Here is a 25,500-nt window from a genome sequence, read left to right as displayed (position 1 = left end):
AGGAAGTTGGCAGCATGAGAAGAAGTATGTATATATGTAAATATATACATAAAGAAATTAAATAGATACATAAGGAAATTAAATTATTAAATATATACATAAAGAAATAAAATAAACATTCACATGAATGAGCTGTAAGAAACCACAGCAAGTTTCATAGCCAGAAATCCATCACCCTGATTCCAGAGGGTGGCTCCCATTAAGCAGGATAGGGAGGTATTTGGAAATGCTTTTCCTCCTGAGTTCTGTGCTGAAATCCTCTCTAACAGCTTCCTGCAGCTCATAATGGTTCTGCACAGAGGGAAGAACAGCCATGCATGTTCTCTACTAAATAAGTATGTAAATGGAGTTCCCAAACAGAGTCACATACTGTGGAGTCACATGGCTGAGAATAACTGAATGCTTTCCATTAGAGGAGGATACTTCAACCAATTCTGTTGTTTCTTACTGGTCCAATAGTTTTTGGTGACTCCACAATGACATGGACATGACATAGTAATGGACTAGATTTGCAGTCCAAATAGAAGAAAACTGATGTTTATAGTAAATGGGGAATTGCTAGACAGATCATTATGGTTAAAGTGGCTTTTGACTATATCCATATTAAGTCCTGAACTCCTTAATTTTACAGAAAGCTTATAACCCCCTCTCCAAACAGCAGCAGCCTCTCATTGTTATAAATAATGGCTTTAAGCCAATTTTCTTCTGCTGGACATATCATCTAGGCATCCTTGCATTAACCAAAATTAGACTTGCTCTGTGCAGTGAGTCACTGCAAATCCCTTCTTGGTTTCTGCTCCTTCCAGGAGAGCGTGAGGGACCAAAGCAGCTGGGGCAGGGGGTGCAGGTAACTCTGAGCCAGGAGGCTCGTGGTGAAGGGGAGGCAGCAAGGCAAGATGTCTCTTGCAAGCACATAGTGTTAGTCATAGCCTAAAACAAGAGAATTAGAAAGCAATGGGTGTTTCTCTGGTTCCTTAGTGAAAACCCATATACAGCTTCTGTAATGTCTCCAAGAGTGTCTGTCTAATGAAAAGAAAATGAGTGACAGGTGACACAATGCCCAAGCGAGGGAAGAGTGAAAAGAGCTTGTGAACACTTCAGAAGAGAAGCAGACTGCATCCCTTTTCTTGTCAGAGTTTCCTCTATTTTTTAAATTGGCAAAATGCAGTGTCAACCATTCAACTTTGCGTGCACTGTTCTTTCAATTACCCAAGTGTGGCTGTGTGTGCAGCACCAGAGATGTGTGAAAACAAGGAGAGATAGGAAAGAGGTGAAAAAGCTTCAGTTCATTATTTGTGTGATCCCTGCAAATGCTGGGCTAAGTGTGGTCCATAATTCACATTACCCTTTGGTGTAATCATAGACAGTACAAGTGAAAATTACCTCCTGCATTGTCCAATCACTCTCTTTCTTGGCAAATATGGGCTGAAATTAAGCATAAAATTGTATGTTGGGTTTCCCAAGCTTTCCCAAGGGTGCTGAGATTCTGCAACCATAGATATAATGAGTCAATCACAGTCAGTAAATTGACTTCCAGGCAGCTACATCATCCTACCATTAAATACTTAAAGTGAGTCCAAATAGAGAAAGGGAGAGAGACTGTATATTGAAAGAGGTGTATTATATGGGGATAGATGATAGAGAGATAGATATATAGATAGATCTACTTTTTTCTGACCATTGAGTAGAATAGATTGATTCTGGAAAGAGCATCATTGATTCATCCAAAAATTATGGCAAAGCATTCTGTTGGTATATTAAGGCCTGAAGTAGAAGGTATAATATGGCAAACCAGTCAGAAGGCCTTTCCTGAGTGTGGGACCAAACTCTGGTGTGTAAATGGCATTGGATGCTGACTTTTCTATTTTTAATGGGCATGTTTTTATTAAGCATTTAGGTAGCAACATTCACCTGTGTAGGCTCCAGTAAAAGATTGCACAATGGAAAGATTTTCTACTTTTCCTAAGGGGGAAAAGAGCAGGAATGTGGGAAATTAAGAGAAATCTGATGGCTTTAGACAGCTTTTTCAAGATAGGTTGGTCACTCTCTCCCTTGAACTAAGTCATTTTTAGACTTGGCTGGAAAGTAGGCAGCTGTAGATCTTATTTTGTAGATCTTAAGGAATAACTTGTGATTATCCCTTTTTCTCCAAAGTGCTTTCCTGTGTATAGGTATAATAATAAAGAAACCATTTTCAGCATAAAAGATGTGCTTGTCAAACCACAGTAATGATTTTCCAGTTCCTGGCTTTTTTAGTTGTGCAGTCTTCTAATATTTCTGCTTGAATTCTTTCACGACAGAAGCAAATGAAAATTACACCGTGGTTTTTAGGTCTCTGTTCCCTGATTTTTGCTTGTCATGTCATGAACTTCTTCGAAGCAGTGAAATGGCAGCCCATCTCCCTGAGAGCTCCAGACAGATTTCTAAAGTTGTCTTGTTAACAGCTTGTCAGAAACCTACATTTCAGTCTCGCTGAGTTTATATCATGCAAAAAAAAAAAAAAAAAAAAAAAAAAAAAAGTTGCTGGAAATTATGATTTTTACAGGTTCTGACATTTTTCTAAAGAACTGAAATGCTCAAGGCTGCTGTCTCCCTTAACAGGCTGTGCTGTTTTGGGTAATATTCTGCGTTGCATCAACTGAACATCAGAGCAACATTCAGTTTCTTCCCTTTAACATGTTCTTTGAATTATTTAAGGTGTTTTGATGTTGGCTAGAATTCGTAACAAAGTCCTCCAGCTTTTATCCTAAAAATCAAAAAGGTTGAGATTTTTTCCTTCCCCCCCCCCCCCCTTTCCTCCCTCTTCCCTAACCCTTCCTCCCTCCCTCCTCCCGCTTTTAATAGATCCTTGCATGGATCATCAGGGGACTTTCTTTTATGTTGTACAGCATGAAATGACTTAGTCAGGGTCTTCCTGATTAATTTATGAGTGCTACGGAAAAGGGAAGGGGGGAAAAACAGTCCTTGAGGGATTGACCCTAAGCTGCAACAGATCAACTCAATTTTATGGAATGAAAAGAGACTTAAACAGTATTTTTAGCGTGGGTTTCTCAACCCACAGAGGTAGAGAAGCTCTCTGCACCCGGCAGGCTGGAGCAGGGTGAGAGGTGCCCATCTCTTCAGGTGCCTGATGGAGTGGAGCTCGAGTCTTCGGAGGCACCAAGCACCTTTAGAGTTAAAGCTGTGGCAGATTGGTGGATTAATGTGCTCTGCCTCCAAGGGACAAATGCTCTTTTTTTTTTGTTTTTTTTTTTTTCATTTTTTTTCCCCTTTTCCCTTCCCCTTGCTCCCTCCTTCCCCACTCTGGGCTTGCAGATGACAGCTGTTGGTCACTTAACAAAATGTCCTCTTGATTGCTGCTTCACAACAGGGGCCCCCTCAGACCAAACAGCACATAGCCCATACAATGCATCACTGCCCCTCAAAATTAGTTATAGTGCTCTGGGCTATTCTTGGCTGCCATAGCTAATACTCTCTTGCTGTTCTTCTCTCTCCCTCTCGCCCTCCCCCTCTGCAGACAAAGGCTCAGCCTATACATCTGTAGTGCTCATAACCTTCCCCTTCCCCCAGCCAAATGCTGAGGAGAGAAAGGGAAAAAAAAAAAAATTGCTGCCCTGAGGCTCAATCTGTTTCTTACAGCTCTACCCCGGCACTTGGAAGCCTGAGCTGGTCTAGCCATGGGGAGGCCCTGACTCATTTCATCAAGCTGTCAGGGAGGCAGTGGAGCTAAGAGGACTCTGCTGCCTGGGGCAAGTTCAAGTCAACATTCGATTTCCGTCCTCCCCCCGGCCCCCGCCTTTCGCTTGGACACTTTCTGTGCTCTGGATCTAAACTTCTCCCCGAGCTGCAGCAGCTCACAGCTTCTTGCCAGGAGGAAGGACTTGTGGGACCTTATAAAGGACACAGTGGCAAAATTGCTGCAATAAATCAGTGGCCCTCTGACACTTGGCGGTAGCTTAATGTTTTGGCACTTTCTTTCCTGTGTATGCCTCAAGTCCCATTAGCAAGCTTTTCTGTCAGTCTGGCTCATGATAAAACTCTCTCTTCCTATCATCTTAAGCAAGCCCCTGCAGACATGAATCTGATGCCAGACTTAATAGGAAACAACACCCTCCCCTGCACACACAAGCATGCATCCATACGCACTGCCACTGCTCCTGGGAAGTTATCTCAGAGGGCATGGACAAGGGAGGGCGCTTAAAAATAGGCTTGATTTTACTCCTTCCTTTAAAAGAGACATTAACAACCCAGGATTTAAGCTTAGTACTTCCCCAAGCCTTGCTATTAAAAGAGAATTCAGTAACTAAATATGGTTGGAAATAGTAAGATATTGGTAACATGGCTGTGGAGTGGGTGTGCAGGCTGCATAGGTGTCGACACTGCTCATATAATCTGTGCAACTTTCTACATACATATTCTACCCTGCCAGCTTTCATTGTAATGTTATAGGCAGTATATTTAATATTTTTGCCTCTTCTTGTCTCAGCCTTGCCCTTCCCCAGACAGTTCTAGTTGTAGGTAGACTGCTTAAATTACATGTCCCTCCGGGCTGGGATCTGTTTCTTCACATGGCTAGCTTAGATGTCTATCATCATCTACTTAATCATAATATAAATAATATCTATAGGTATGAGTGTTTATGTGGAGAGGAAAAAAACAAGCCTTTCTCTCAGCTCTCTGGGCAGGAACCTGTAACTCCCTTGTCTGGCACAACAGACCCACAGCCTTGTGGCTGTGTAGGCACAACCTAAATCATAAACCACTGGGTTTGGATGAAGTAGGAGATAACCATGTTTGTGTGGATTAGCTGAGGTGACTTCTCAAAAGCTTGGAGGAAGTGGCTCCATTTGAAATAATCATATTTCTCTGCACCCATCGTGATGTAACATCCAGGTATTGCCAGTCTTGTTGCAGTCAAGAGACTGGGTTGGTTTTGTTTTCATTTCTTGAAGCTCTTATTCCTGGTGTGAGACAGTTTACATGACTATGCAACATCAATTAATCGTTGTAGTGTTTTCATTATGTGAAGAAAAGTTGGAAGATGTAGTAGTTAAAGCATTGGGGTTAAGAAAAGAGTCAAAGTACATTCTCCCGATTCCCAAACTCACCAGAAAACAAAAAGAATTGTGGTACAGTTTTAATATAAGGAGCTCAATGCCAGTCTAATGATAAGAGAATGTCCTTTGCCAAATATTCTGTTGCCTATTTCACAGTAGCCATTAGTGCATCTTCGTCCCCTCTGGAGGTGGTTTGTAGGAGCAGGTGATGGAATACATCACAGCTCCTTGCCTGGTGAGAAAGCCATGATGGAGTGGGGTCTTGAAAAGAGAGATTTCAGCCCAGGCATCAAAAAAATGAGAAACTACAAGGCCCAGTCTACACTCATGGATGCTCTGTCTGTGATTCCTGAGTTTTGTGTTGTTCCTGCTGAATCTCCCTCATGGGAGTCTTCCTTCCAACTGGAATCTGTCACTGCAAGAAATCGTTTCCAAAAAAGCTGCACAATTAGGGGTCGACTTTGCAAACATTCTTGGTGGAATTGAGAGGCAATTGGCACAGCCCAGTGAATAATCCCTTTAGGAGCCTTTATGAACCCGGTACAATGGCTGTTTACAGTCCTGCTTATAGACCAGGAGTGTTAACAGGCCTTTAGAAAAATCCAGGTAATTGAAGCTTTTGTCTTTCAATGAGCCCCCATTGCTTTCAACAGTTGCCATTCTCCACATTTTCTTTAACTTTTTTTTTTGTTTTGACAAGGGCTTTTGTCCCTCAACAACAGCAGCGTGGGAGGTGAGCCTGGCCGGGTGGCGCCTCAGCCTTCGCAGGGCTCGGCGTGGCCTCCTCCTCCTCACACGGGATAAATTGGCTTTTAAGACACGGAAAATGCTCCTCGTTGAGCCAGAGTTCCTCCTGTGACCCCATTATTGGTTTCACCATCCCAGGGATGCCGTGTCCCTTCCCCAGTGTCTGTGCTGAGGAAGCAGGAGCAGAGCGGGCCTGAGGAGGCCGAAGGCTGTTCCCACAAAAACTGAACCAGCCCTTCGAAACTGGGGGATTTCAACAGCACACCCGGCCCAGGGAAGGGAGAGGGCTCAGCAGTGCTTCTGCTTTTTGCTGCTCTGTCTGGCCCCGTTTGGTTTTGCTGGAGTTGTTTTTTTCTGTGCTCTTGCTCGTTCAGCAGCCTCTGGGTTCCTGTTTCTCGGTGCGAGTGTGGGAGCCTGTTCTTTTTACATAACACAAAGGAAATCTGTGGGAATTCTGAAGCTTGGGGCCTTTTCCACCAAAGCTGGTTGTGTTTTCTTCAGGAGTTGGTGGGAGGTTAGCATAGGTGGGTAGCTATGAGTCTCAAGTTTTTCTTTTCTTGTATGTTAAGCGAAAATCCAAATTTAATAAATACCAATGTGTTAATTCTTCCTCACGATCTCTCATCCTGTAGGCCAGTTTGGTGCATTCTCACATGCATTAAGATAAGTATTTTGGTGGTTTAAAAACAAGTAGGAACCAATGCAAGGGACAGTTCTTGTGCTTGAGTGATCCTACATGGGTGCAGAGGGAACTCGCTTTCACAAGGCAAACAAGAAATTAGGCAACAAGTGCAGTTTTTAGACCATTCATCCTGCAGTCACAGCTTCACTGAAAGCTCTGTCCACACATTCACATGTGGATCTGCATCCACAACCCTGCTGCCTTCTGCACTTTCAAGACTGATGCAATCCTGATTAAAGTAAGGGAGATGTTAGCTAAAACGAAACAAAATACTTTGCTGTCTTTTCCATTTTAAAAGCAATTAATTATGAAGTCTTTACAGATCCTGAATTGGGAAAAATGTATCCTCAGAGAGCAGATGTTTGCTTCATTCATATGTCTGTTTATAAAATCTAGCATGTGGATTTGATGGTTCACTGGCTTTTTTGCAACTTTCACTTAGCTACATGAGACAAAGTTGCATATTGGTACAAAGCAAAATTAGGCATCTAAATAAAGCAATTCTGCACCTTTTAGTAATGTAAACCATATGTAAGAGGGTTTTATTCTCATTATAGGTATACAAATTTTGGAGGTCAAATCTGTTTTCAACAAGAAAAACCCTCTCCCCTTTCTTTTTTTTTTTTTTTAATGTAATGCAGTAAGAAATAGGAAGACAAGTTTTTGTTACAAAAGCAGAGAAGACTACAATACTACCTTGTATTTGAATAATAATGGTTACTGAAGTTCAAAAAAATGGTTTACATCTCAAATACTTTTAAGCTAAATTTGGTAATGTTTACAGTACTGAGGTTTTATTAAACCAGGACTCATAGGCAAAAACATCTGAGACTTAGTGATAAATTTGAATGCTTTCTAGTCAATGGATTTCAAAGTTTGATTTATTTGGTAGTTTTATTATTGCAGTGTATAATTTTTAAGCTCCTGTTAGAATAAAAATTTGTGTTGATATTGCCTAAGCATACAATTTAAAGAAAGCCATGGCTGAGCGTGCTAACTTATTTTTATGCCATTCTTGCAATAGGTGTCATTCTACTGTAACATGCTTTAGTCTGAACAATGAATCACATCATCAGAATATCCTGCCTCTAAAATACGAGTGTTCACATTGAATGAGCACCAAGATTAAAATGGTAACTTAGGATACTTTAACACAGACAGGCTTCAAAGGATAAAATAACAAGGTCTTTGTGACCCACTCCATTATGCTGATAATTTGGGGGAGTGCACAGTCCCTGTAGCATTAGGGCTTGATTTGAGCTCCCCATGGGTGGAGGTGAAAGGCTTTCCTCCACTCAGCCAGTGTTTCTCAGGAGCATGTAAATAATAAAAAGTGGACTGCTGTGACTGCATCTTCCCCCGCCCCCCACCTGAGTTTTGATGAATGTGTTGTTCTGTCAGTGTGAATTATCACTGTCTTGAGCAAGCACAAGTGCAGCAGGTACTGGGGCAGCCTTTGCCCAGCTAACCTGTTCCAGTGTGTGTCGGTGTGATGGGCAATTATTCCCATTCCAAGCCCAGAGCAGACTCTTCTAATTGTTTGCGGTTGCGTGACACGGGTTTGGGGAAATCAGCAGATGGCTGCTCATGACAATTTATCAGGGCTGATTTTACTTTTGGTTTGTGAAAAAAAAACAGAAACTGTGTTTTGTATAATAATTTTCATAAAGGTCAGCGACAGAATAAAAGTCACAAAAAAGGCACAAACGGCTTATGGCAAGGTATTTACTAAAGACATCTGATGTTCTTGCCTGCTATAAAACAGTTGGCTGGGACTTTGTGCAGTTTGCTGGTCTTAACACTGGCTTTTCCCATAGAATTTGCCCACCCACAGCTCCTAGCCCCTGCATGGCAGTACCCTATTCTTCCATTTTTTCAGGTTCTTTCTTTTCCAGAATGGTTACACATACAATTAGATCTGTGCACATCCTACTAAACAGCTGGATTTCTCTGTGGAAAATATGCTGTGGATCATGTGGGCCAGTGTAAAATGGTTTCCTTTTGAAAGAAAAAGTGTTCTGCTTAGTCAAGAGTATAGAAAAACAGATTCCATAAACCATTCCATAAAAGCATTTTCACTGCAGTTAAATGAGAATAAGGTGTCAGTTGGGAAGCTGAGCACTCTTCACTGCAGAATCACTGTGGGAGATTCCTCCAATATATTGGGGCTGTTTTTGTGCTTGCTGTGTTTTAGAGAATTTAGAAATAAAAGGTTCCTTGAGTATTTAGGGTCAATCATTCCATGTGCCAAATAGAAGAAGAAAAGATTAAATATTCCCTCATAAATCAACAGAAAAGTAAGAACATAACAGCTGAAATTGCTGCTGCGTGACTTGAGGATAAAAGAATGTGACAGGAAAGATCTTCCTTCCCCTCTCCAGGAGGAAATCTGGACAAAATGACCAAACAGATCTATTTCTTCTTCTACATTCATGACACCAAAGCATGTGCATTCTCATGGACCATTTCCACATTTGGAGCTTGCCACTGCTGGCGTGCAGAGTCCCCTGTTGTTGACCCAGTGAACTCTATAAGGTGCTGTTAGTTACAGAAACCCACAGGGCCATCCCCATCAGCAGTTGGCTGAAGGAGGAAATTCTCATTGAGCACCAAGAACACACTGACCACTTCTGTCAGCATAACAGACACCAAGAAATTTACTGCTGCTCCCAATTGTAAATCTTTCTGAGCTCCAGCCAGCAAGATGTGCATGTCCTGAAATGTTCAGTGCTTGTTATCTTTCCATAATTTCTGCTGTGAAAATAGAGCATTTCATTTTCAGACCCTGAAAGAGATTGCACTCCAAAACTCTTTAAGTAAACACTTCCTCCTGGGATCGTGATCTCATTCAAACTAAAAAATGTACCAGAATTTATGATGTATTTTAATTACTATTCTTGGTACCACTCATTAAATTAGAAATTGATTGCCAGTTTCACAGTTTCCTTGTTAGATGACAAAGTGCTCATCAAGGTGAAGCAATGCAAAACTGTTACTATATATTCCACAATTTGGGATGATAAAAAGGCATGCTTTTTGTTGTGGTACTTATGTTACAGTGGTTGTTATAATGCATCATTGATTGTCTTTTTTGTTTAAAGTTTGCTTTCCCCCATCCAAGAAGAGCACACCACAAATTTGTGTAAGAGAGGATCTGGCTTTGTCTGGTTTATGCCAGCGGTGTAAAAGGCATTACTGCAAACATCAGAAGTGTGTTTCATTGAACTGTGAACATCATAAACAGCTATCCTAAAGATTTAAGAGGATGATGCAAAAGATCCCTATACATAAAGGCGTTTCTCAAAATCTTTTTTTTCTCTCTCTAATCCACAGTGTGACAGCGAGAGCGATATTGACGATAAGGTAAGACTGAATTTTCTTATTTCATGTGCCTGGAAAGTCCCTGATAGTCAAAATAAGCATGAATTTGAAAATAACATTTTCCTCCAGTCTTCGTGTCAAATTTTAAAATATCTACAATTGGATGCAAAAGCGTCAGATCAGCTACTCTGTGATCTTCACTAGCTTCTATTTACAGGAAGGAAAGTCCCGTTAACATAATAGTCTTTATTGATTATTATGGGAGCATTTGGTGAGACCTGAGTTACAGTGTTAGTGCTGTTTCAGAGGAAGTTTCCTCTGATAACTTGGCAGGAGCCCATATTTTATATATAGTAACCTTTGAAGATGTCAATTTTATAATCAGTTTAGAAGTTGGGACCTGCCCTCCAAGGCAGTGTGGTAACTGTCAAAGAGTATTTTGTCATGTTGCATGCATATTTATCACACAGCAATGATTTTTCTGACCTTCTTTTGAATACAGAGGTTGGTCATTGAAAGGTTGTAGTTGGGTGTTTGTGTGTGGGGGTTTCTTGTTCACCTCTTCAAGGAAAACAGATAAGTCTCACTGTGTAGCACCAGTGGCACCATGCTTTTATACATCAAATATATAAATACTTGAGTATTCCTTGCCAGCTTCTGGCAGATCAAACCTGGCAATCTCAGGTCAGATCTTCATCAAGCCTTTATTATATTTTGGCTGTCCAGTCTCTTGCATTCATTGATGGGAAGTTGTGGCAGAGTTTTCTCCTGGATCAGCATTACACAAGTAAAGGCTGACTTCAGATAACCCTGTGTGTCCTCAGCAGCACACCCAGCTGCATCAGAGATCACCATGAGTTCAGGAGACTGCTCTGAAAGCTTCTCCTGGTTAAATCTTTTGCTTTTTGTTAGTATTGTTAAAGCTTTAGAAACATTAGGGTTTCTTCAACTTCTTTTAAAAATCTCATCAGATACTAAATATTCTTGGACTATGGCAAAAGCTCTGTTTTGAGATGGCGGCTTGATTGAAGAGAAACATTTAAATAGTGTGTTGAATGAAGGAAACTGTACATATTTTATTTTATATTATTTCAAATATGTACTATATATGTATAAAGTCCCCTCCCTGAGACCACCCTCTTCCCATGTTCTGTTTCTTACAAGGTTACACAGCAGCAGAGCTGACAGCAGGGGTGGTGAGGGTGAAATATTGTTCCCTAAAAGCTTAGATACCGTAGGGTTAAAACGTTTCTCAGACTGCCCAATCAAAGGAAGTAAAAGCAATCACTTAGAAAACTGTTTAAAGATCTGCCAGTCAAACCTCAGATGAAGTTGTAAGTGACATGTAGTTTTATTATACAGCTATGCTATTAATGATTATCTAAATTACACTGGTAGACCCAGCTAGCGGCATTACATCTGAGACTGACGTTTGTTAGATTAGGTTTGACTTCACCTTGTAGAGAAGAAATTGAAATCTGAACAACATTGATTAGCTTTCAGAATGTGGGATCTGAGGTTACCTTCAGAGGAAGCTGCATTGTGTTTGGCTGGTAACGTGCTGTCCTTTACAGCAAATGAAAGGCTATTATAGTGATCCTTACCATTAATATGACATTTCTTTACATTTCTGTAACTGTAATTTGACCTTCTAGGTTCACCTATTTCCCAGCTACCTTCTCCTTAAGGTGACTCTGCCTTAATAATAACATTTCTTCATACAGAGAGCAGCACAAGATCATCATCTTTCTATATCTTGCCTGATCTGCAAAGATGTGAAACATGACACAGTCCTATTAAATAGGTCTCTGGAATTAAGTGGGGTTGCTTTTTGTCAGCAAAGATGAGGACATATGCATGTAAACTCACCAGGGTTGAAGTGTGGATGCTTCAAATCTTTCTTGGGGATAATGTAAGAGCAATATTTCCTTTCAGTTGGAGAACACAGGGGCAGCCTGACTCGCTCTGATACCTGACATACTACACTCCCCTGGAAACTTATGCAGTGTTTGTCTAAAACTTAACCTGACTGATGCAACAAAGAGATATAAAAATTTTAGTGTGACTGTCCTGAGGGACTACACTCATCTTCCTCCTCCCTGTGATGGCAAAACATATCTCCTGCTAATGCTGCCAGGCTATTGCAGGCAGATGGAGTATTCAGCACAGTGCCTAGCCCAGCACCAGCCTTCTAGATTACGTGATGGGTCAGCTTCTTTCCCCACTGCTACAGAGCAATGCTGCTCTGCTGCCTGGTCAGCAAGAACCAGCTTTCTTGAGCTACTCCTACACATGCTGGCACTAAGGAAGGGCAGGGCAGGAATTACTAATGTACTTTTGATTTGCATAACATTTTTTGTTAGTCATAAACAGCAGGTCAGTACTGCCTGCATAAAACTCACGAGGAAAGCAGACAAAAAAAGTTCATGTACAAGCACAAACTGAGTCAGCAACTGAGCTAGAAGCAAAACTGAAATTTTCCACCTCCTACTTCTCTCTTTGTACAATGCTAGTAATTATGCACTATTTATTTAGTTCATAGGTGTATGGGCTATTGAGCTCTTAATGTTTTCAAACATAGATGTTAAAGTTAAGGTTTTAGCCTCGCTGCATTGTAAAATATAAACACACTCCTGATGGTTTGGTTTTTTTCCTTGTGCAGGGCTCCAGGGGAGAAAAGCAATTGAGCATAGTCAGTCACATGTACAGTGTATCAGAAAGAGAAGCCATTACTTTAGTACAAGGTACAGTTTCACAGCAGATTGTGAGTGTTTCCAAACATTGCACTGCTGTTTTTAATAATCAGAGAAGAGGAGCTCAAGGCTGGGGACTTGTCAATCCCATCTACTTTCTGAGAACTGTCTCTGGCCAAGTATAGCCTTTCACTTCTGCATCACTGCTGAAATCTCAGAGGAAGTAAGTGGGATGATACTTTCTCACACCTATCATTCTGTCACCATGTGCTTCTCACAGAACTGTTTGAGATACCCAAACTAATAAAGTGAGCTGTCCAGCCATTTAACCAAGCGAGAAACTTAGCAAATCATCCGTTCCCAGAGATGGAAATGCAAATCCTGTTTTCTTTACTGAATGTTCAGTGAAGGGCATTGGTTTGGGTTCTGCAGCTGTGAGGAGCATTGCAGTATTGCTTGCTGAAGCTGTGGAAATGATACTGTGCTTTTTGAGGGGGAGGAGGGAGAGAAAGGGAGTCAGTCTGATACTTGCATTACACTGTCTCTTCTCTGTGCAGTAGCTGAGATGTGAAACTCACGGTCCATAAACATTGTTACTGAAAATATATACTTCCTTTAATAGCAACAACAGCATTAACAGATAGCAATTACCCTTCATTTTCAGGAACTATAAAGTCTCCATTAATTCAAGATTTATGTAGTTATAGCATTTAGCACAGGAATAACACCACAGAGAATTGGTTTATACACATGTAATGAGAGAGCTTATGGCATACTTTAGTGAACATTAACATAATAGAGTAATATAAACCATCAACAGTTCCACTTATTGTCTCTTACCTGCTTTAGCATCACTGTGAAAAGTGGCTAGCAGCTTGGTAATGTGCTCTGTTAAATGGTGTTCTGCAGAAAGCCAAAAGTCAACTTGTGTAAAACAAGGGAATGAGTAATCTCTGCTTGTTACTCCAAAATGTTGCTCTCATTTTTTTAATAACAGTGTTCAAGATTGCATTTTAAAAAGTGCCTGTTTCTTTCTTTAAAAGTAATTCAGTGTTCATGTTCTTTCAGTCTTGGACTTCTGTCTGCTCTGTGTGAAATTGGGGGTTGTCAGCTTAATTACATGGCCCCGCCATGGGAGTGAGCTCTCCAAATCAGGGGTTACATATCAAGCATTCTTCATTTAATGTGGTCCTAAGTGAGATGTGCAAAAAATGGAACTGTGTTTCTATGTCCAGTCAGTATTTACTGTATATTTGTTCTGTAGCTTTATGTTTTAGCTATAGCAAGCAACCTCTGAGACAGGTAAACTTAAATCCAAGGTGGAGACAAAAAGTTTTGAAGTCCTTTTTTTCTCATGACTTTCTGCTGCAGCCCAGTGAGTTCCTCAGGCTGTGCTTGTGGCAGTGTGAATCAGCCTTGCCAGGCTGTAGTTTGCTAATCCCAGTGTTCCAGTAGGTGCCTGGGAGTCGGCAGCAGCATGAGAGCAGGTGCAGCTTAGCCTGTGATAGATGGAGATGAGCAGCACAGTGGTGCTGTGATCCCTCCACCTGAGGCTGGGTTCCCATCCTGCTACCTGCTGTGAAAACACAGAACAGCTCATGGCTTAAGGAGGAGATGAGAGAGAAGGGACCCAGGTGAGTGTGGGGACACGTCAAGAGCACTGTTTCAGTATGCCAGCAGCCTCATTGTTGTCCAGCTTTGATTTCATAGGTATTAATCTGAAGGGGGTATTTGTAGGTATGAAGGTTTTTGGAGGCATTTGAGAGGGAAAGTCAGGTAACTTTATGGCTGTGAATGGGAAGTTTTCCTCTGTAGCAAAAGGCACAGTGGTAAGTAGTGAGTAGTTGCTTATTTGAAAGTTTAATGAGGGTGTGATTGAATCAGACCAGTGAGAGATGAAAGTTTACAGCAATGCTGAATGTCAGTGTTGGGAAGAAGAGGTAAGCTGTGAAAGAGTCAAAACACCAAGAGTGATAGTTTGCCATTCAGGAAGTGAAAAGCTGTGTAGGAAGCAAAGCCACAGACTAGGAAAATGATCTTGCAGGAACTTTTCCTTGGCACAAGGACACAGTTACATCTGCTGTCACCAAAGGAAAGACAAAATTGTAAATGAAGGGGGAAGTATCTTGACCAAGAATGTAGTTGTGTTGATAAACAGAGGATGCTCATCATGTTACAGAGAACAAGAATATACAGAACTTAAAACATAGGTTGAATATTTTGATGTCAGGAATATTGTGAGTCAAAGAGAGTGCTGAGAACTGTGGGCTTGAGTGAGAGATGGAGGTGATAAGAGTAGAAGCAATGAGAAGAATAAACTGTAAGGAAGATCTCAGGAATGAAATTATCACTGTTGTTTCAGCTGTGCTGAAAGGGTATCCACAAGCCCACAGAAAAAAAATCTTAGTTCAGGCAGCAGGAGAAAGGGATGCAATAATGAAGAGAGGTCCAGGAGTTGCTCTAGCAGGAATGGTCACTCTGTGTGTGTGTCTGTGTACAAGATTACCCAGCAGTAAGAAAAGCCCCTCCCCCAGCACTGTTTCTGGAGGCTTCTCTTCCTGTGTTCATTACATTTTATCTGGCAATGGAAAAAGGGGGTTCCATCTGATTTGTTTTTGTGAGGCTGGAAGTTTAGTTCCCACTTCAGGTAATCTGTTACTTGCTATTTTTAAAGCCTACCCAGACCAAGGTCTGGTTTTGTCCATCATTTGGTTGTCCTTTTCTCTGAGAAATTAAACTTGGTACTTTTCCAGAAATTGAGATTCATACTGGTTGCAGCAGAAGGGAAGGATCAAACATGGAATTGAACCGAGGGCTTTCACATGGCAGTATTTGCACTTCTGTTAGCATTACACTTCAGTCTGTGACAGTTCTCAGCTGTGGCTAATAATGAGAAATCTCCATTTGCCAGTTACTTCCCAGCTGGGTTCTCAGACAGAACTGAAGTGGTTTTTAACCATAGGATGCTCTGGTTTATGGACAGCAGTGCTGAATGTTCTTGTGGAAGTGTGTGGCTGGGCTCTGCTGCAGGCTTAGCATCATGCAGTACTATTGCATATATGCATGTGCATGCACATACATGCACAGAATCAGTGCTTCTGCTAAGGTTTATTTCTTACAGACAGAAAAGCCAGTAGTACAGAGTGAAAATGAGGGTGAAAGCTCTCTCCCATGTAGTAATAACTGGGTAAAGACTTAGTTCTCCTAATGGAAGAAAGCCTCTGTTTTACAGACAATCTGCATGTTGTTATTAAAAACAGATCTGCTTTTTAAACAATATCAAAATATTGAATTTAAAATAACCTTGTAGCCCTTGAAAGATTTGGGTGCTATAAACAGGCAAATGTAATGTTGTTGCCAGTACAGGAAGACAGAAATTCACCACTCAGTGAATTTGTTTTATTTCATCGTTCTCCATGAATAGATTTAGCAGAAAAATAGCATCCTCTAAGCCTACTGCATACCCAGTTCAGTCAGTTGCTCTTTGGGAAATGCCAGATGGGGGAGAGACTTGGCATGCCCTGAGCTTCCATCATTCCACCCACCATGTGTGTGCAGCAGACACAAAGGTTCCCACTGAGACATGGGGCAGTTGAGTTAAGCCCTGCAAGTCCTTCCAGAGGGAGAAGAGCCTTCCAAGTTGTGCTTCTCCACTACAGCTCTGGTAAATATTATTAGTAATAATAGCCCTTCTTGACCTTTGTATTTAAATAAAGCAAGAATGCAGTTAAAAAAATGAGAGTCAAAGTTTCAGCACCAATGTGCTCCCCTCCTACTGAGATTGTGTTTTTTCTCTTATCCAGACAAAAGCCTAAATTTTAAGTACATTAGTCTGTATATAACAAGCTGAGTCATCACAGGCTGTGTTGTCCATATTCATTCTTGAAAATGTAGAAAAGGGTTTTCAGAGCAAACAATGAGAAGAGCCTTCTAGTTTGCTGAAAAAAAAAATCCATCATTAACTCACATAAAAGGCTTGAAGAGATCTTACGGAGAGCTCTTGGGCACAACAGGATAATACCAGTTCTGGTGCTGGCAGTCAGCATGTCCCTGGCTCTCTGCTTTCTCCAGTGTTTAACCTCTCCCTGTTCAGTTCCCCATCCAGGAGCATTTTCTTATCTTACCAAAGACCTTGTGAAGAAACTTTTAAGATGTGAGGCAACAGAGAAGAGAGCAGTTGTGTGCAGCTGTCTGCCCACATCAAGAAATAAGGTAGTCTGAGCTCCAAAGGGCTACCTGTGCAATGGCAGTAACTCCTTGGAAGGTGATCAGATAGAACATAACAGAGTAGGCAGGTGATAGGAATTGGCAATTGAGTTAGGCAATTCAATTAATTAAATTGAATGGTATAATTAACCGTAAGGATGCCAAGGAGATGAGAATTCTGGAGGATACATGCTCCAATAGCCACAATTGCAGGCCCTTATTTGGCTGCCAGAGTTTTTCATTCCTGTATTCCAAAATCATTTGCCAGGTTAGTAACACAGAAGGGCACAGTGTGCAGCACTTTATCCCCTGGGCAGGACCAAAGGATACAGCTCATGTGGGCTCTGTTCCTGCCCTGCCTGCACCTGGGGTAGGAAAATGAACCTTCCTCTGCTCTGCCCACCCTTGATGCTCAAAGCACATTGTCTGCAAAATGAGAATTTTCCCTCATCACAAAATTCAAGTTAGAATGTCACTTCTGGTTCCATATTAGTCATTATTAGTTTCTCTGTGTGTACTGTAAAGGTTGTGTAATTCCAGTTAACACTTCATACTTTTTAATGTTTCCTAATGATCTTTAATACCGAGTTCTACCCAGCTGCATTTTTCCTGAGAAGGAAAATATTCTCCTTAGCAAATGGCTCACATTTGGTTTTGTAGTATCTGAAAGCTTCCCCTGATTCTTGTTCTGGCTCTTGGTCTTCCAAAGTTTCTGCATTTTGATGAGTTTCCTCTGATTTTATTTGATATCTGTATGACTGTCTGAGGAATGTGATTCTACATTTCAGTCAGAGCTGTGCATAAGTTCAAAACAGAGCAGTGGCTTGAATGAAGCTTTTATGAGTTCTTGTCTGCTTAAGGTGAACTCTGCAGGTTGTGCTCTGGGGCACATGGTGCAGCACAGCTCCCATCAACTCTGTGTCTGGAGTGTCAGAAGCATCAGCATGTCTTGATCATAGCCACTGATTCCCATTCTTCCACTCTTCAATGGTCAGATTGAAATATCTCAAACAAAAGTAACAGGCTCAGTTTCCAAGGTTTCCAAGCCTTTCCTTGGCCTTTGCCACACCTGTGTCAAAATTAGTTGGAGATCTTTGCCTAAATCTTTGGCAGCAGCTGACTTAATTTGTGGTTTACTACTCCTGACAGTTTATTGGGGAAGCAAAGCATGCCTTCATCTCCAATAATAAACAGCCCACCCGCCGACACTTTGACAGACTTAATGGTTTTTTTATACAAAAATGGACAGACTTAATGTTTCAACTGTAGCGATCATCTGTCCTGATCTCCTTAATGAAATTAGATTAAGTGCACCTGGGAAAATGCTGAGACGGCACATTGCCTTCATCACCTTCCTTAATTTAAAACCAATTTGCGGGGAAAATATCCTCTGAAGCTGAGGGAGGCAGAGAGAAGGGGGAGGGAAGGGGATTTTTAAATCTATCTGGATAGCTACTGGCAGTTTTAATTCCTTTCCCTGCTGGCAATGTGAAATATTAACAGCCATAAGAACTCAGAGTTTAAAGACTTACTAACCTTTTTTGCCTTTCTTAGGGGAAACAGAAACAAAACAAAATCTTTACCGTCAGGATCACATGTAGGAACAAAGTCCAGGATATGCTGGGGCTCAGAGTTGGGGCTGGGCAGGGCAGAGAGAAATGGCTGAAATATTGGAAGTGTCCTCTTCCAAGAGCTACACCATGTTTTCCTAAAATATATTGTAACCTCTAGGTGATGGTGATGCTCACTGTCTGCTTTTACCTTGATAATGATTTAGTTGTCCCAAAAAATAGTAATTTATCCACATAGCTGTGAAATGAGCTGCAATATGTGCAGTATAATGTGACCTGAAGATGACTGCGAATGTTCCTTTGGCTCATTCTGAGAAGAGCAAGAAACATGTCATTTTAATTAAAAATAAAACATTGCAAAGAATAACAATAGCTTTTTTTCCCCATGAAGGATTATTCCTTTTCTCTCACTGACTCCACTGATTGGAAACATGCTAACAGTTAGCTCAAGGTCTTCCAGTGCAGAGGTGGTCAGAGAGCACAGTAGTCTGTGATAGGCTGGAAAGTCACTTTATAGCAGAATTTTAAATGCTTACAGCCTTTGTTATTTGGACTGTTACAGTCCAAGCTCAGCAATGCAGTTGATTTATCCATCTCCTGTCTCCAATTTCAGTATTGCAGGAAAAGGAAAATTCACAGTAGAGATGGGCATTTTCTGCTGCTTGAAGATTATTTTCTTTATTTGCTTAGAATTGGCTTCATGAAATCTTTCATAGCCCAGGTTGGGTAGATATGTCCACCTTGTGTCTGGCTGCTCTCAGGACCAGAAAAGGAAAACCCCAGTGCCCTAGAAATGTCTGGTTATAGGCTGGGGTTTTGTTGAGGTAATTGATGCAGAGTCACTCCTGTTCCTCCAGCTGCTGCTGATCTCCCCTCAGGACCTCAGTCATGGTGACCTGTGAAGAAAAAGTTATTAAGAACAACCATGTTGAAAGTCTCAGCTAAATTGTATTAATTAGTGAAGGTGGGGCCCCATTTTCAAAAGTGCTCCTCACCCTAATCAAAGTCAGCAGTGTCTGTGAATGCTCCATGCATCCCAAAATCTGTTCAGCCATCTTCATCCACTTGACTGCTCTATCAGTGGGACTCCTTATGTGAGTAGGAGTTTGTATGAGTAGCCCAATCGCTGTCAATGAATAATTTAAATGATTTAAGCCTCAGACGTGCTTCTTAATAATGAGGGAAATCAGCCCCATATGTCCTTGTCCATAAATACTAGAAGATGGGGACAAGTCACTTTTAAATGGGTTTCATTTATTTTTAAATGGAATCATGATAAGTGTTTTAAAGGTAATCAAGCATGTGTCGCTATCCTGAATATTATAAATATAAAAGAACATTAGCCTAAAATTGAAGGGGATCCCATTCATATATAAACTCAATTAAGGTATCATGCATGGATAAAAGCACAGAGTAACCTTTGGTAACCAACAAAGATTTTAAGGTGTCTGCTCTTTTTATTAATTGCCACAAATGGGGCTGAAGTGACCAATGTGTGTTATATATGTCACTATATATTATGGACACTCAGATCTCAGTGACTGCAGGCATTTTCACCCTCTTTAAATTTTGTAGATAACCTCATCCTGCCTCCAGAAGGTGAAGTTGAAGGAAGATTTTTTTAATATGCGATTATTGAGCTTGTTCCCATGAAACAACATATATCCTACCAAAAAGGTCTCCTTCCTATCCTTGTATTTTTAGTCTCTTTTTTTTTTCTGAAACATGAGTTTCTTGTCCTTTTCCCATCTCAGTTTTTGTCTGACAGCATCATGGCACCTCCTCTGCTCTGCCCCTGCTGTTGGCCCTGGGCTGTGAGATGCCAATCTCTTGCAGGTGGTTTTCTCCATGAGACAGGCTGCCTTCAAGGACCAGTCTGTGGCTTTTCCCCACAAAGCCTAATGAACATTATATATAGGATGGTATGCAGTTAGTGATTGTTTGTATTTACAGCAAGTGTTACATTTTAGGATCCATGAGACAGAGAATCTGTATTGAGACACAGGGAAGGGGAGAAGGATGCCTGCCAGTTATTTTTAGTAGCACTCTAATGTCAATTAGAATTAAAGCAGATGTGTATTAGTAGTTAATTCATATTAAGAATAGCAGTGCACTAGCTACCACTTTCATCTGGAAGCAGGTGCAAGTCTGTCTGTGTTACTTGCTTTTAATGTGATCTAGTGAAAAAAAAAAAGGGATCTTTTAAGCCATCTTATTAGCTTCAAAAGTTATTATAATCTACCTTCTTAGTCTGTATCATCACTGGGGTTGAATTGATTTGTCAATGCTGCCAGTTTGCATTGCCACAGATGTAAAGGATGTAGGAGGAAGGACAGTTCTTGCCTGGGCAGTCTTACACTTTTCCAGTTATAATTCTTAGCTGTTCAGCTGGTGGATTTATTTGGTACAGTAGCAATGCCTGACAACATTTCAAACAGACCTGTAAGCCCCAGTGATCATTAAATCCATTTTGTGTTATAACTTCAAACTTTCTTTTCCCTCTCTACCTTGTCTCTATCTTGTGGTTGTCTTTCAAGTTAATGTTGTCCAGGGCAGATAAACAGCACAAAAAGGATTGAATGGAGGTAGAAAAGGTGATGTTAGCTCTCAGTGTAGTTACTCTTCTTCCCTCTCTTCAGCAGAATGGCTGAGCAATGCTCATCATGTACCTGTGCATCAGTTTAAACTCTTGCTGTGCTGTGAGCCAGTGGATTAAGCATGTGGCCTAGTGCCCAGCTAAAACCAGATCTGGGTTTTCCCTCACTGCCAAGGGGAAGCCCATGGGTGCTGGGATGGTGTTTGGAGTGGGACTGTAGCAGCACATGAACCCATTTCGTGTGGCTGAGTGCTGAAACTCGCTGTTCCCTGACCTTCAGTTGTGGCTGTGTCTCGGGCTTGTACCGTAGGCAAAATTCCCATTGCCATTGTAAAGAGCAAACATTGGGGGGGCAGAATAACTCTGCGGCGAGAACTGGATAATGTACTTCAAGTCCATGGCCTAATTCCTCTGATGATGTTGTTTAAAACATTATTTTCTCATTACCCTTTGTGAGCCGAGCTTCAGAGCTCTCCATTAAAAATAACAGCAGTGACTTGAATTAATTGGTTAGAAAACATTTCTTCTCTCAGCCATGTTCCACAACAAAACCTGAGGAAGCCAAGAAAAATGCTGGCCCAGATTTGGAAGAAGTTTTGTTTAGAGGCCTGAAGCCTACACGTTGCTCTGCAGACAAACACACACATCCGTGGGTCTGTTGCAACTGCCTTGGGTTTACAGGAAAAGAAGCCAGGCTGGCTGCAGGGCTCAAAAACAGTTGCTTGCCAGATTCTGATTTATTTGACAGCCTCCAAAATAAAGTAACTATTTGTCTAACTCTTCCTGATTAGTCTGAAGAGGTTCTGCCAATCTGAAGAGGATTGACTAGTCAGGAAACCACTGGTATTTTGACTTTTTTTTTTTTTTTCTTTTAGGGCTGTGATATTATTTGCAATAATTTCTCCTTTATTAAGTTTGGCATTTCAAAATTATTCACTGCTGCAATGTGAACATTTTCCACATCAACAATAAGTCTATTACGGAGAAATTTACAAAAACAAAATGACTTCATATTGCTTGCAGATGTATTCTGTAAAAGTAATTGTTTTTCACTAGATTTTAATGTTTCTAGGCCTTTGTAAACATAATGCCTAAATACTTTTATTCAATAAACGAGACCCATTCAGTAATTGCTTGCACATTTGAAGTCCAGTAAATAAGGAGCAGATTTTGACCAAAATCTGTGTATCATTTAAGCTGCTTAGGTCACAGCCCTAGGGCAGAAAAGAACTGGTGAGAAACTTGTGTTTTCAGAAGTAGAGAACTGTGACTTCAGAAACCAAGACAAATAAGCCCTATTTCTCTTTAATTAGTGGATTCCTGCTTGCTTTATTCTTCGTTCAGTAAGGCTGGGAATTCAAAGGAGGCTCGAGATGTTAAGCATTCTGTTCTCTGGACTTTCTTTATAGTCTGGGGATACCAAAGTCCTTGAGGCTCTATTGGAAATCCCATCACACAAAACCATATTTCTTTCCTTGTATGCATTGTTTTCAGGTTGGAAGAGCCATTGTGCATAGACAGAGAAAATACATGCATGTGGAATGGAAATTGTGGCTGATGTCACTGTGTGCCTTGGTTTTATGTGTATAAGTTTAATATGTTCTAGTTTTTAAAAGCCAAAAGTATGAGAGACCTCATTGAAACTAGAGGAACCTCTAGGAAGCATCTTGCTGTCTTAAATTTGGGCAAAATGTCAAAACTTAAAACAAAAAAGGCAGTGCATGAATAACTGGATATTGCTTGTCATGCAAGAAAAATAACTTACAGAGCAAAGTAGAATCCAGAAATAAAATTGAAATAAAAACAAAACCAAACAAATACCACATGCATTATAATTTTTGTGTGAGATGTGTTTGGTGGAGTCCTTAAATCAAACAGCTTACAGCCTGCATTGATGAACTCTCGTGCCTGAGGAAAGTAATAGCCAGTGAAGTACTTTCTGTGGTGGTTTGTTTTCTCTACAGATATTTTACAAGGTACAGGGACCTTTTAATGGAACCAAGGAGGAAAAAGGTGGTCTAAAAGACAATATGGAGTTTTTCCTAGGACCATGTCACCTTCTGCTCTCCAGACACTGTATTCTCACAGGTGAATCTCTGGCCTGTTCAAAGGCAGCAATAAAATCCTGTTTCATTTAAATATGACCAAGGTTTCAACTAATATCAGCAAGAATGCACCTCCCTGTGCCTTAGGCCATCATGGTCTTTTAACATGGGTGCACAGGTAAACAGTGGCACAGTTGGCTTTTCTCTGGATGAAGGTGTGTGCAGGAAATGAGCAGTCATCTCTTATGGCACGAGGGATGTGGGGTGCAGCAGGTCACACTGACCCTGTTCCAGGTGACAAGTCATGAAAAGCAGACCTTTGAGTAAAACTGCCTTTGTAAATATCAGTCCTTATTCGTTTGCTCCTGTGTACGACAGGGTGTTTCCCTGCCATCACAGGTCATTCCCAGCCAGCTCCTTCCATGTCTGATTCCCTCTCCTTTTCCCCCTCCTATCCAAAGAACAACAACCCTGAAACCCCATAAAGCTTTGCAGCTGTTTTCACACATAATTAAATTGTCCTGGGTGATCCGTGCCGTGGCCTTGGGTGCAGTGCTGCGGGAATGGCATTGAAGCCACCGCCGTGATTTGATTACTGGGATTCCTGTCCAGATCAGCTGCTCCACCAAGGCCTCTGTGCTGTTTCCAGGGCTCAGTAAAGCTTCACACAGGGAAGAGACATTCCTTGTTCCTCATAGCAGCTGCCTCTGCCTGCACAGGGTAAAGGAGGCACAGAGCAGGGAGAGGAGCTTTGGACTCTGTACCTGTGGCTTGGATGTTGCTTGTGAGCCCTCCCTGACAGACCTCTGGACAGGCTGCTGTGATCTGTTCCATTTAAAAACTCCCTTACTGTTTTTGGTTTTATTTATCATTTTCACTTGGCCAGAGGTGCTCTTCCACCTGCCCATCTTCCTCTCCTGTGCCTTAACTTTTGGTTCTTACTTTATCAGATGTTTCACAATAAAGCATAGTGTGAAAAATATGGAATCAAAGGAAATAAAGGGTGTTTTGAAGTGACCCTTAAACATCAAGAGCTGCAGTTTTCTTCTGGAGTTTGCAGGTGCTGTAGCATTTTTCAGAGCAGGAGTGAGCTGGGAAGTATTCTCTTCTTCAGGAAAGTCAGGAAAATCTGTGTAACAAACAGGGACATACCAAACCTTTTTTTCTCACTGGGTAGTCTCTCCAGGGAATTATATATGCTGAGTATTGCCATGATACATGCTTTTTATTATGTCTCTCAGCACACAGCACTACTGCTGAAAGTACTTCCATTCACTTGTTATCTAATCTCTGTCATCAGAGGTCAATGGATACAGCCCAAGGTCCTCTCTTGGCTTATTTCCAAGCAAAAGCCCTGCATCCCTTGAAAAAGCCAGTTTCAAATGGAGCATAAGCAGGGACTTGCCTCACACACTGGCCAGGAATCCAAGTTCTTCAATGTTACTTTCCTGGGTTGTGACAGTCAGTCTTGCAGCTTTGTCACTGATTTCTGAAGATAGCTCTGTTGGTGACATTGGAAATGTTGCACCAAAGCCCTCAGGAGCTCCAGCCAAGGACCATATCCTCACCAGGATATTTGTATCCCCTACAGGTAGCTCATGTAGCAGGGCAAAGGCAGGAGAGAGTGTGCTTGGGCTCTAAAAAGGTTCCCCAAGCCAACAAGGTGAGGCTTTGTCAGACCTGGGAGGTTTAACTCTGTCTGTGGCATTGCCATTAAAGCAAATTTTGAGGGGGATAATGAGGCAGGTCTGTAGGTGTTAGTGGGAAGCTTCTCCCAGGTGCAAGAGGAGGCTGGAAGAAAGCGTGGTCCAAGAGGTGGGTGCAGGAGACTGGTCTCAACCTGTTCCCACTCTGGTTGGGTGTGTAGGTGCTCTCCAGACAACTGGAAAACGATGAGAGGAGATGAGATGCAGAGGAGGTGCAGTGTTTTGTGCTGTAGCTGTGTTTTGTAACAATCTCTGTTATTAGAGGAACAGAAGCTTGCATCCTAAGGAGCACACCCAGGTTGGCAGGCTGTCCTGTAGTCTGACTAGACATCTATGCATGAAGGAAGGTCACATCACAGTAACTGGATTACCTAATAAAGAGCTGGATACAGGCCTGTTACAGTCAGGGAAGGCTTGCAGAGCACTCCCACTTCTTTAATTGGTGCTTTAGCCTGCTGGTAGGAATTGGGAGGTGCTGGGAAATGACACAATAGCAGTTTCAGGAGCATTGCTCATGAATCACTGTCTGAGTACATCCGCTGCTCTAGTCTGTGTCATGCAGCAAGGAGTTTTTATGACTATTTTGTTTGTTCCTGTGATTTATTCCTAGCATTCTTCTGAAGCTGCAAGGTAAAAGATGCTTGTCTCTCAGTGTGCTCTTGTAAGTCTAAAGTTCAGGGTTATTTTCTGAATGCAAAATGAGCATAGAAAATCTTGTCCAATCTCTGCACAATTTTTTTCCTTGAAACAGCATTTGTCTCTGTCATATGCAGCTGACTTCACTCTCTGCTAGAAGCTTCTCACTGGTAAGCTTTGCTGTCATCCTGGATACACAAATTATCCATGTTTATTTTGGTATAGCTTTGGAGACATGTT

General features: G+C 41.4%; 1 protein-coding gene across 17 annotated transcripts in view; it reads left to right on the top strand.

The window, feature by feature from the left end:
• The window catches only part of FBRSL1 (fibrosin like 1), a 491,903-nt gene that overhangs the window by 313,543 nt on the left and 152,860 nt on the right, over positions 1 to 25,500 (top strand). For all 17 annotated transcript variants that reach the window (XM_079322881.1, XM_079322897.1, XM_079322886.1 and 14 more), the window contains one exon: positions 9,820 to 9,849. In XM_079322881.1, the coding sequence (XP_079179007.1) occupies positions 9,820 to 9,849 (30 nt within the window). The remainder of the gene's footprint in view (positions 1 to 9,819; positions 9,850 to 25,500) is intronic.

Source organism: Erithacus rubecula (genome assembly GCF_903797595.1).
Source record: "Erithacus rubecula genome assembly, chromosome: 19".
Taxonomy (NCBI): Eukaryota; Metazoa; Chordata; class Aves; order Passeriformes; family Muscicapidae; genus Erithacus; species Erithacus rubecula.
The sequence above is the reverse complement of the archived record's forward strand: the minus strand, read 5'-3'. Positions and strand labels throughout refer to the sequence as shown.